The sequence below is a fragment of the Silene latifolia genome, chromosome 2, assembly GCF_048544455.1.
Source record: "Silene latifolia isolate original U9 population chromosome 2, ASM4854445v1, whole genome shotgun sequence".
In the NCBI taxonomy this organism is placed as follows: Eukaryota; Viridiplantae; Streptophyta; class Magnoliopsida; order Caryophyllales; family Caryophyllaceae; genus Silene; species Silene latifolia.
The window spans coordinates 67,335,691-67,348,722 of NC_133527.1; the positions used below are offsets into that span (position 1 = coordinate 67,335,691).

A 13,032-nucleotide genomic window follows, 5' to 3' on the forward strand; every position below is an offset into this window, starting at 1 on the left:
CCACACATTATTCCATAATGCTTACTAAGAGAGATTAATTTGTGATACTATATCACATTTCCTTTGGCTTATATCAAAGTCTTCACTTTGATAATCCCATCACGACTAAATCGTGATTCTTTGAACTCTTTGAAGTTCTTCAAAGATTTCTCTATTTACCTTATTAAGTGAACAATAGCGTCAACTTAAATCGTTGGTAAAAGAAAATGATCAACCTATTTTGGATCAATGATTTACAACCTCAATCTCCTTTTCAACCAAAAAGCACGAGACATCTTGCTTTGAATACAAGATACGCATATACCATAAGATTAACAATCTAATGATTCCAAGAGTACTCAATAACTCTTTGCGTTCATCATTCCAGAATTTAAGGTTTAATCTTGGGTTACCAATTTGAGTCTTGCATCATCTACATGATATATCATTCTAGTTCGTTTTAGAATATAATCACCTTTGATAATGGGCTAGCCATACATCAAATCATGGTGTATAGGGTCACAAAAGTGGAACCTCTTTTGTATCTTAACAAGTTTATATTCTTATTTAGATTTTATGCACTTAATAGTCACAATTAAGTACAACTTTAAACCCAAAAACTAGATTGAGTACACAATGACTTTATCTCTCGACATCATTGTTGCTAGTCGTCATATTCTAATTATCCTATGTATCGCATACAATGATGAAAACTACCATCGGTTTCTAATATTGACGAAATGGTACTAGAAAAACCTATGTCAATCAAATAAATAAAGAACTAAGTCTTATTAGATGCCCCACAACTAACTTGCTTATTCTTTAATAATTTGGGGTAGTTTCCTTTCTAGTGTCCAACACTTCCAAAATGGGAACTTTTATCGGTCGAAATTGATAGGTTTAATAATGTTATTCCCAATAACTTTACTTTTGCCTTTATCTTGTCAATTCCTTTCCAATCTTTACTTCCTGAACCTCGTCCTTTCTTATCGATTAAGAGAATGCTCCCACTCATTTCAATGAATCTTTGCTTAGAGAAGCAAAAATTTAATTTCATGAAGACCACTCCTCAATTTATTCGTTTAGTCTTAAAACTTTCATTGAAGTGGTTGCGTTATTTTTGGTCAATTACGATTTCTTACAAATCTAATTACCAAAACAATTTAACGTTTCAAAGTACTTAATTTAATTAAGTATATGGGAAACGATTCATTGTAAGTAGATATGTTAGTCAAGAATAAAAAACCCTTTTGATCACGAATAACTTTTATCTATACTCTTCACAAGAGATCCTTACAATGGATAATACGAGGTTTTTAGAAGAAAAATTTCAAATTTTGTCTTTAGTTACGATGTTTTAATGGAGATTTGAACTAAAATCGAAATGATATCGTATATGAATTGTGGTAAAGAAATAGAACAATATGATAACGGAATAGTGGAAAACTTAACATTTATCGTTTTATTAATACTTGTAAATAACAAGTAAAGCATTTACATAGTGACCTCTCCCCAACTATGATAAATGATTCCAAGATCCAAATTCATATTAACTTGGGGCACGGTGTGCCGAAATACCCTTTATTAACATAACTCGGTGGATTAACTCTTTAATCGATTCTACTTTTAGAACTCTTGGTCGATAAAATTACATTAATATTTATCTCTAGGCCGAAACACATCCGGAAATCGTCGTGAATACTTTCGTTGAGTTCAATCCAAATTTCGAATAAATGTGTCCATGATCCAAATTCATATTAGCTTAGGGCACGGTGTGCCGAAATATCCTTTATTAACATAAATTCGGTGGATAGACATTTATCACCCACTTCCCCTACGTAACAAGGTTTGTACCCCGGTAGGGCCGAGTGCACTCCCTCATGAAATAGGTTTTCATGGTTTCTACTTTTTGGTAAGGCTAAGTCTCAATTGTTTATTTTAGCGAGAGGTCATGTCAGTTTATTATCTATCACGTTTTAAGTGAACTAAAGCGGTGAACTACGATAATTCTAATTGACACGGTCGATAAACTCGATTATAAAATGCATGTTTAGTTATCGCGATTTAGCGATGCATGCAACACATAAATAAAATGCAAAGCATAAATAAAATCTTAGTATGACCTTCCTAAAATAATAAATCTAATAAACTATTACAAATTCGGAAACCAACTCCTTTGGTCCCTTGAGCTTCGGTCTTGGCACGCATCTTGTAACATTGCATGTAACAACATACTAAATTTCCATGACAAGATTCGAAATATAACTCATATTAACCTATTTACCCATTTAAATACGATTTTAACTTGAAAAATCCATATTTCGAGCAATACAACTCATTTTATCATGAAAATTTACAGGCCATCAGTAGAAAATATATGTGAAAACATATCCAAAAATAACTGAAAAATTCGAAGTTTAGCTAATTTTCGTCCAAAAATAACATTTTTATCATAAAAATCATATTTTAATGCCAGTATTATATAAAATGAACAATAAAATCCATAAATCGTCCCATATGACCTAAAATCTATTTAGGACCAGAAACTTTTAACATGCAAAATTATTTCGTGATTTATCTTCATAAATCCTAAATTTCAAGTTTTATTCGTTAATCGTATTATCTCGGAAAAACGATCCCGATCTTGCATGAAACAACCATAATGCTCTGATACCACTTGTTGGAAATCATATTTTAAATATCATATATTTTGGTTTAAAGTTTTAGTCATAAAAACTTAAGAATCTTATGCATGCAAAACATATAAATAAGTGTAAAGGAAAACCGGTTCCTTACATTGAATATTTAGGTTTATGGGCACAAGTAAGGTCTCCTACCTTCTCTTGTTCTTAAGCTATGATGAGTAATAGAATGATCCTCCAAAGACTTTAAGTGTAGAAGCCACTCCACTTGATTGCACCCAAGATTATCTCATATCTCTACTAAATAATATGTGCTAGATATTTGTTTAGTAGTTTACCTTAAAATTTATTAATAATACTCATATATTACACTAATAATATTAGTAATGTGATTGAACAATTTTAATCAAGATTTCTCAAGTTTTAGAGAAAAATGAGAGAGTAAAGAGAAGAATGCATGTGGAAAAATGAGTGAATGGTAAGAGACAAAATGAGAAAGATTCTGTTTTGTTTTGTCAATTTTGTCAATTGTCACACAAAATTAATTTAATGCATATTTATCACATAAATATCATTTTACAAATTAATTAAATTACATAATACAAATTTACTAGTGATACTTGATCACATAAATAAAATGGGTCATTTAATTATAATTCACAACATCTTGTAATTATAAATAACCATTCATTCTCATCTCTATTGTTTCACAAACAATAAACAATTTTAGTAATAAAATATTTCAATTACTAAAATAAATCTTATTTAATCCCATTATAATAAGATATCAATATACTCTCTCACAAATTGAATTGTTCAATTTTAAGGAATTGATTAACTTGTATCGTCATACAATTAATCAACTTTACAGATTAGGGCATTATCCTTTAGGTGTGACCTTAAGGGATCAATCCCGGCCACCACCGTCCCCACGACAAAGAACGTCAAACTCTAGCAAGCCAATCATTACCGATTAATGTTGATCAGTTGACTATAAAATGAATCATCCCTTACGTATTCTTAAAAATGAGATTTAAACATGTGATCATCATGATCGACAATTGTGATCGCATTATTGTCGGGGACACTCCAACAATAATGCACTCATCGTTTGAGTTTTATTCAAAAACTATTTTCTTATAATACTTTGTTTTCCAAATAGGTTGTCGAGATAATATTGAACCCTATTTAAGTGAATTGGATTAACATAGTATTGGCCCCTAGTCACTTATATGAGGTGACGTCTCCTAGTGACTAGAGTGTAAGTCGATTGATGGCAAGTTCAAGTGCCATAGGGTCATAAGGGATGACTAATCGATCACATATACAGACTGTATGGGAGACTCCATCGGGGATTGACCGCTAATAGAGTTCTGGCAATTTTATATAGCCTGGTCGTGGCGAGAGCTACTATTGTATTCCTTTGAGTCGATTCTTTGACTAGAGACTATTCGCCCAAGTCGGCACACTTTCTGATGGACTTTGATTTTTGCCCCAAGCCATTCTGTCAAAAGGGGTGAGTGTGCATCTTTTGGGTCATGATGAACTGTGGGTGTACGAAGGGAATAGTGTGATAGGAATTGTCCACCCCTTGTCAGGGTTATATGAAATCTCAAGGCCACTCAAGGAGTAGTGAACTAGAAATGCGTGGCCACGCTCGGAAAGTATCTACGGTAGATAGTTCCGGTCAAACAGTTACTCTCCAGATCGAGGAAACCACTCTTGATATGATCACATGCAAGTACGACCTGCAAGAAACCTTGCATTGAGTGGGAGATTGTAATAGGACAAGAGAATTGGTGACGCACATTTGTCTCGGACAAGTAGGAGATTGTTGGAGTATGTGTCCTCAACAATAGTGCGATCACATTATTAAAACCCATGATAAGAATACGTAAAGGGATGATTCAATATATAGAGTCAACTGATCAACATTAATCGGTAATGATTGGCTAACTAGAGTTTGACATTACTGTCGTTTAGCGGTGGTGGTCAGTTGATCCCTTAAGGTCACACCTAAAGGACGATTCCCTAAATTGTAAAGTTAATCGGTTATATGACGATGCAGATTGATTAAATCCTTAAATTGAACAAATTGATATATAAGAGAGAATATTATATCTTATTGTAATTTGATTAAATAAGATTCATTTTAGTAATTAAAATGCTTTATTACTAAAATTGATTATTGTTTATGAAACAATTAAGACAAGAATGAATGGTTAATTATAATTACAAAATGTTGTGAATTAACATGACCCATTTTATACACATGTTGTTAATAATTACTAGATATTTTATAATATGTAATTTGATTAATTTATATAATGATATTTAATTGTTAAATATGCATTAATACGATTAATTACATGTTACATGCTACATGTGACATATTGTGTGTGACAATTGACATTTGATAATATAAAATGGATTTACATTTTATGAAATGGACCGAAAATTGGAAGGGTATTAGAGTTAGTGGATGTCTATTTTAGTTGTAGAATAAACACAATCATAACATATATCCATAGCCTTGCATGCCTATTATCTTGAGAAGACAAATTGAAGTGCATGCATTGGCTTCTTTTGGGGTTGTCTGCCCGGCACCACCACACCAAAAAGAAAACTTGTTTCTCTTATACATTATTCATTCATTCATTCTTATCATATGATGATTCTATTCTTCCACCTTCTCTAAAACAAAAAGGAACATAAATTAGTTTATGCATGAACTTTGTTCTATAATTTCTAATACCTCAACATATATTACTAGAAGTAGTAATTCATAAATATTAGAAATTTATTTAAAGGGGACTAATATTATTATCTAGTTAAGGATATTATTAGTATTGAGGGATAGTCTTGGTGCAACTAAGTGGTGGTATTCCACAATGAATACTTGAAGATTTTGGAGGATCATCCTAATATGTTTAAGCTCAAGATCTAGGTTAGGAAGGTGTTCTAACCTAGTGCCCATTTTCGTCCCTCACATAATGTAAGAAACATCTTTAACCTTGTTTATTTTGTTATGCATGCACTAGATCTAATGACTAAATCAAAGAGTAATTTAGATCACTAATTAAATGAGTTTAATTAGAGGGTTATTGAATCCTTTCATAAACAACCCAAATACCAGTTAGTCTTCCAATGTCATCTAGCTCGTCTGCCAGAAATCCAAGCTATTTTCGTGCACAAAGAATTGGACCTGCCCAGAATGCTCATCCATTGCAACAAGAGCTGCCACACTAATGTTGAGCGAGGACAATGAAAAAAGAGGTGTTTGTGTGTTTCAAGTGCTGCTTTGTAAAGTATGCATCTGTTTACTATGATCATCCCCTTCTTATTCAGTTGATCCACCGTAGCTAATCTTCTCTATAATGCCAAGGTCATTATAACGCTATGCTTAGGTAGAACTGCCCTAGTCCAGACAGTCTTACCCCATCTCACCTTTCTTTCCTTTTTTTCTAATCTGTTCGTAGACCAAGGACATTCTGAGCTTCCCTTTACTGACACAATGTTGTAGTATAGCCTTTGCTGCATCAATGCTGCCAGTTTTGTAAAGTAATTCATTTCTTACCTTGAGAATACTCTTCCAACTTTCAGAATGGTAGGTCTTTGGAGCCATGGTCCAGAAACTACTTGATTTGATGTTGTACAGATAGTTCTATGCTGTCCAAGAACTGTCAAAATGTTGTTCAACTTCCCATATCCACTTACAAATGAGACTTTTGTTCCAGGCCAGAATCTTCTTGATATTAAAACCTCCCTCCTGTACAGGCTTGCACCAAGTAGCCCAGCTCCTCATAACCAACCTCTTTATTATACCTTCCTCAGTATTCCATAGAAAGTTCCTGCAAAATTTAGTGATTAGTTTAATCACACCTTTTGGTATCAATAGAGTTGAACACCAAAACTGTTCTAACCCAAATATCACTGTACTGAGCAAACTGTTTTTCCCAGCATATGATAGAGTCTGAGTTGACCAGTGATTTAGAGCCTGCTGAAATTTGAATTTTTTGTTATATGTTATAAATGCTCTTTGAAAATTGAATTTTTCAACCAATAAAATTCCTTCAATTAACTCCTTTTCCAAAAAATTTGTGCTTTGGAAAATGAAAATAACATTTAATACATAGAAAAATGTAAAACTACTTATAAAATGAAAATTTTTATTTTTCCTAAAACAACTTATATTATGGGGCGGAGGGAGTACATACTTTAGCTAGCTAGATACACTCCTCTAAGTTGCTAGATACACTCCTTTAAGTTGCTAGATACACTCCTTTGAATTAGTAGATACATATTTGTAGCTGGCTGGATACACTTCATTAAGTTACTAGATACCTACGTCTAACTAGTTAGATACACTCCTTTATGTTGCTAAACCCTAAACCCTTTCCCGTCTTAAATTTAGGTAACCCAACCCCCGCGTTTGATCCCATTCCCCTTGTTTAGGGTTCACCCTCCCTTTTTTAGGGTTTAATTTTGGGTTTCCACTCCTTATTCCGATAATAAGGGAAAGGGTTTAGAGTTGGATTAGGCGGCTCCGCGGTAGCAGGCCGCCTAATCGAACCCTAAGTCCTTTTCCGTCCTAAATTTAGGATACCCGACCTCCGTGTCTGCTGTCATTCAACTCGTTTAGGGTTCACCCTCCTCCTTTTAGGGTTTAGTTTACCGCGAGGCTGCGTAATCCAACCCTAAACTCTTTCTCGTCTTAAATTTAGGTAACCCGACCCTCGCGTTTGATCTCATTCCCCTTGTTTAGTATTCACCCTCCCTTTTTTTAGGGTTTAGTTTAGGGTTTGAACTCCTCATTTCGATAATAAAGGAAAGGGTTTAGGGTTCGATTAGGCAGCGCCGCTAGGGCTGCCTAAACCAACCCGAAACCCTTTTCCGTCCTAAATTTAGGATGCCTGACTTCCGCGTTTGATCTCATTCCCCTCGTTTAGGGTTCACACCCCCCCCCCCCTTTCGGGTTTAGTTTAGGGTTTCCACCTTCATTCCAATAATAAGGGAAAGGGGTTAGTATTGGATTAGGCGGCTTCGCGTTAGCGTGCCGCCTAATCCAACCCTAAACCCTTTTTCTTCCTAAATTCAGGATACTCGTCCCTCTCGTTTGATCCCATTATGTTTCTAGATACAAATCTTTAGCATGCTAGATACACACATTTAAGTTGCTAGATACATACCTCTAGCTACCTAGATACATTCCTTTGAGTTCGTAGATACATATCTTTAGCTAGTTAGATACACTTCTTTAAGTTGTTAGAAATATAACTCTAAAATTTAACATGATTAATTTTATTAATCGTAAGTGTGATAGATGCATTTCCTTGAATAACAATACTAGATATTGCCTCACAACATTGCAACCGCCAATCGACATGAGTATACAATAAGAACATTCCTTTAAGTTTCTAGGTATATTCCTTTCAATTGCTAGATACATTTTTTTTAAGTTACTAGATACATTGTTTTAAGTCTCTAGATATACTTTTTAAAATTATTAGATAATTACTTTTAGCTAACTAAATACACTCTTAAGTTGCTAGAGACAGTCCTTTAATTTAGTAGATACATACCTTTACCTAGCTACATAAACTTCTTTTTGTTACTAGATACATACCTTAAAGTTTCTAGATGCACTCCGTTAAATTACTAGATACACACATTTATTTACCTAGATATACTAGTTTATGTTACTAGATACATATCTTTAAGAAGCTAGATACCCACTTTATTTTACACTCCTAGATACCCACTTTATTTTACACATCCTACCCTAAACTCTTTCGTGTCCCACATTAATAAATACACATCTTTTTGCTAATTTTTATGAACACATTTATTAATGAACAATGACTACCGCTCACTCTCCTTTTGAAACATCAATAAATTACTCAACTTCTCATAAAAACTAACTTCAAACTTTCCACCTTTCTCATTTCTTCTATACAAATAATAATTTTATCATTGTTTTTCCCATATTTCTTAATCTTTGCTCATATAGTACTAATATACTTGAGTTAAAATTAATCTTTCGATTTTTTCATAATTACATTTTTTTTCCAGTTTTGTACTTCGTTTGTAGTTGATTAAAGATTAAAACCACACACCTTTTCCATCATATCATATTTAACAAAATTTTCAACTATGAATGATGTCATTTTGGTTACTCTCCAAATAGAGACCAAAATGAAAGATGTCAAAGTCAAAAGGTCAACAACTTGACCCCAAATTCCAACGTCAACCTCATTTACATAATCCACCATCAGACTCCAACTTCATTCACTCTCACCCTGGCATAGCCAAGAGATGCGCGCAACACCAACCTCTCCACCATGGTTGAGCACTAAGCTTTCTCTGCCACGCACAAACCAACAACGGCAACGTGGTGCTCATTCTCCTTCGTGCTCTACCTCGATGAACCATCATCAACAACTTAACCACTACACCATCTCAATCCACCACCTAGTCCAAACAGCAACTTCGACCACCGTGGTCGACCACTGAGCCTCTTCCATTGAAGCACCAGCACCTACAACAATTTGATCAACCCAGATTGACAACCATCACGTGCAGCAGGAGGTATTAACCAGACTAGCAATATTTTAGAGGATGGCTAGGGACAAACCAAGCACACCCTCATCTTGCCAGGGACACCAGACATAAATCAGGCCAACAACAATCACAGCAACAACACTGGGGCAACATCAAATGTCAGTCCAAGCTCATCAGGCTAGCCACCAGCTGCCACCTTGGTCAGCTCAATCTATGTTCACCTAATCATAAATTAATTCTAAGGAGCCAGACCAATTTCCTAAAGCATTGCACAGAAAATCGGGCTGAAAAGCAAGTTGCAGGAGGGTAATTCAGATAAAGTAAGGTTGCCATTTTTGGCCAAGCAAGGGAAAAATCTCAACAAAGAAAATCATGGCCTATTTTAGCATTAATCAGATAGTGCCTTGAACCATAAATGGTGCCTGGACCAAGGCCATTTGACCTTCAACAACCAGCCAATGAAATACAGCAGCCAAAAACAACTTGTCCCTATCAACTTGCAACTCTTTTGTTCTTGTTTAGTTTGCTTTAATTTCCTTTTGTGTCCGTTGTAAAATATATCCACTACTCTTGTTTGCTTCCTAAGATTAATCTTTGCCCTTAAATGGAGATCTCTAGGGTTTTATTTGTACTGAGACTTCACAAGAAGGCCTATATAAGGACCATTCCTCAGTCTGTTTTACGCAGACTTGATTAATGAAAAACCTTGAGATTTCTCTCAAAAAATACAAATCTTATTAACTGACTCAGTTAAGACAAGAATAATTATCTGTTGAGGCCTACCTTAGGAGCTTTGAACAGCTAACCCTGTAATGTGAGGTTACTGAGAAACCTGAGAAAAAGATTGCTAGGTTAAGGGTTTGGATCCTAATATAGTTAGCAGAGTAAGGATGCATTAGGTTTGGTCATTTGATGAGGCAGTTAACCTAGCCTTAAAAATTGAGAAACAGGGAAAAGTAAAGCCTGTAACACCCAAATTTACCACCAGACCAACATTCAAGTTTTATACTAGTGTTAAGATCACTGAGACACCTAAACCAGCTACCCAAACCACAGCAGACAAAGGAAAGGCACATATGTATCCCAAAACCAACCGACCTCTGTCCAGGGATAAGATCAAGTGCTTTCAGTTCCAAGGCTTTGGCCATTTTAAGAAGGATTGTCCTTCTAACAGGGCTCTCACAGCCATGGAGATTGAAGAGTGGGAAAGGGAAGGTCTAGTTGAGTATGAGGAAGATGAGACACTGGTCCTAGAAGAAGTTGAAACTGAAGAGGGAACTGATCAAGGACAAGTTGTAGCCCACCCTGACCCAGAGCACAGTTTGGTCCAATGGAGGGTTATGCACTCTCAACCAGCTCCTCTAGAAGCTGACCAGAGATCCATGATATTCAAAAGCAGATGCACTGTCCAAGGGAGGGTGTGTAATCTTATCATTGATGGAGGTAGCTGTACCAATGTAGCTTCCACCATTATAGTCAGCAAGCTGATTTTTCCCACCAAGGAGCACTCCATTCCATACAAGTTAAGGTGGTTAAACAAAGGATCTGAAGTGAGGGTTGACAAGTAGTGCATTGTTCCTTTTTCAATTGGAAAGGTGTATAAAGATGAAGTGTTATGTGATGTGTCCCTATGGATGCCCGCCACCTGCTGTTAGGGAGGCCATGGAAGTTTGACAGAAACACCACTCACCAGGGAAAAGAAAATGTCTATAATTTCAAGCACAATGGCAAGAAAGTCACCCTGACTCCCTTGCCACCAAACCAAAGAGGCTATGGAAGTCCTAATATGCCTGAGGAAGTCAATGGAATACTATTTCTATCTGATGCCACCTTGATCAAAGAGCTAAAGCAATAACAGCCTGTGATGTTTCTACTGTCAAGAGAAGTTACCATTCAGGGGGAGAGCACTTGTGTACTTGCAGAGGTTGAACCTCTGATTCAGAGATACAAGGAGGTTTTTCCAGCTGAGTTGCCTAGTGGATTACCACCTCTGAGGGGAATTGAGCATCACATAGACCTTGTACCTGGTTCTGTGCTTCCTAACAGGCTAGCTTACAGATTTTATCCCACATCAACCAAGGAATTGTAACACCAGATTGAGGAGTTGATGACAAAGGGCTTTGTAAGGGATTCACTGAGCCCATGTGCAGTGCCTTCTTTACTGGTGCCTAAGAAAGTAGAACATAGAGAATTTGTACTGATAGTAGGGATATAAACAACATCATAGTCAAGTACCGGTTCTCTATTCCAAGGTTGGATGATATGCTAGATGAGCTCAGTGGGGCTCATCTCTTTTCAAAGATAGATCTTAGGCAAGGATATCATCAGGTGAGGATAAGGGAAGGTGATGAGTGGAAGACAGCTTTTAAAACTAAGCATGGCTTGTATGAGTGGCTTGTAATGTTATTTGGCTTATCCAATGCCCCAAGCACCTTCATGAGGCTAATAACTGAAGTTCTAAGGCCTTGCCTTAGAAAATTTGCCGTAGTATACTTTGATGACATACTCATCTACAACAGTAGTCCAAGTGAACATCTGGAAGCAGTTTTCAAAATACTCAGGGAATAGAAGTTGTATGGGAAGCTTGAGAAATGTACCTTCATGGTCAATGAGGTAGCATTTCTAGGGTATATCATATATGGGAGAGGAATATCAGTTGATCAGGAGAAGATCAGGGCTATGAAGACATGGACAGTCCCACAAACAATCACAGAAGTAAGGGGATTCCATGGTCTGACATCTTTTTATAGAAGATTCATCAAGGATTTTAGCTCAGTTGTGGCACCAATCACTGAGTGTATGAGGAAAGGAGACTTCCAATGGACTGAAGCTGCTCAGCAGTCCTTTGAGAAGATTAAGAAGTTGATGTGTGAGACTCCCATTCTAAAACTGCCTGACTTTGAACGATTGTTGTAAGTAGAATGTGATGCTAGTTGAGTTGGGATATGAGCTGTCCTGATCCAAAGCCAAAGACCTATGGCCTACTTCAGTGAAAAATTGAATGGAGCCAAGTTGAAATATTCAACTTATGACAAGGAGTTCTATGCAATCATAAGAGCCCTTACATACTAGAGTCACTACATGAAACCTAAGCCATTTGTGTTGCATTTTGATCATAAGGCCCTAAAAATACATCAATGGCCAACACAAGCTAAGCCATATGCATGCTAAATGGATAGAATTCCTGCAAGTATTCACCTTTTCAAGCAAATACAAGGAAGGGAAACAAAATGTGGTAGCAAATGCCCTATCCAGAAGGCACTCTTTGTTAATTGTCATGAGTAACAAGGTCCTTGGGTTTGAGTTCATGAAGGAGATGTATAAAGAGGATCACTCACACATAGGGAGGACCAGCTCACAGAAAGAGATATCTGCTGTAGAAAGGTTTTCTATTTCATGGAAACAAGCTGTGTGTACTAGGGGAATCCTACAGAGATTTTCTGATCATGGAAGTCCATTCAGGAGGGCTAGGGGGACATTTTGGGGTCCAGAAAACCCTGGAGATCTTACAGGATCAATTTTACTGGCCCAGGATGATAGGTGATGTTCAAGCAATATCTAAAAGGTGCTCAACATGCCAGAAAGCCAAGAGCTCCTTCGAAGCAGGACCATACACTCCACTGCTTGTCCCTGATAAACCTTGGGAAGATGTGAGCCCTGATTTCATTGTGGCCCTGCCGAGGACACAGAGGGGCAAGGACTCAATCATGGTAGTTGTGGATAGATTCAGTAAGATGGCTCATTTTATAGCCTGCAAGAACACTGAGGATGCTGCCAGTGTTGCTGAGCTATATTTCAGAGAAATTGTGAGACTCCATGGGATTCCAAAAACAATTGTCTCAGACAGGGA

General features: G+C 36.4%; 1 protein-coding gene across 1 annotated transcript; it reads left to right on the forward strand.

Annotated features, from left to right (window-relative positions):
• The first annotated feature begins 11,783 nt into the window (after positions 1 to 11,783).
• Positions 11,784 to 12,726, forward strand: LOC141640913 (putative mitochondrial protein AtMg00860). The gene is made up of 2 exons (XM_074449591.1): positions 11,784 to 12,094; positions 12,390 to 12,726. The coding sequence occupies exons 1-2, from the start codon at positions 11,784 to 11,786 to the stop codon at positions 12,724 to 12,726; spliced, it is 648 nt and encodes a 215-aa protein (XP_074305692.1).
• Positions 12,727 to 13,032: the final 306 nt, after the last annotated feature.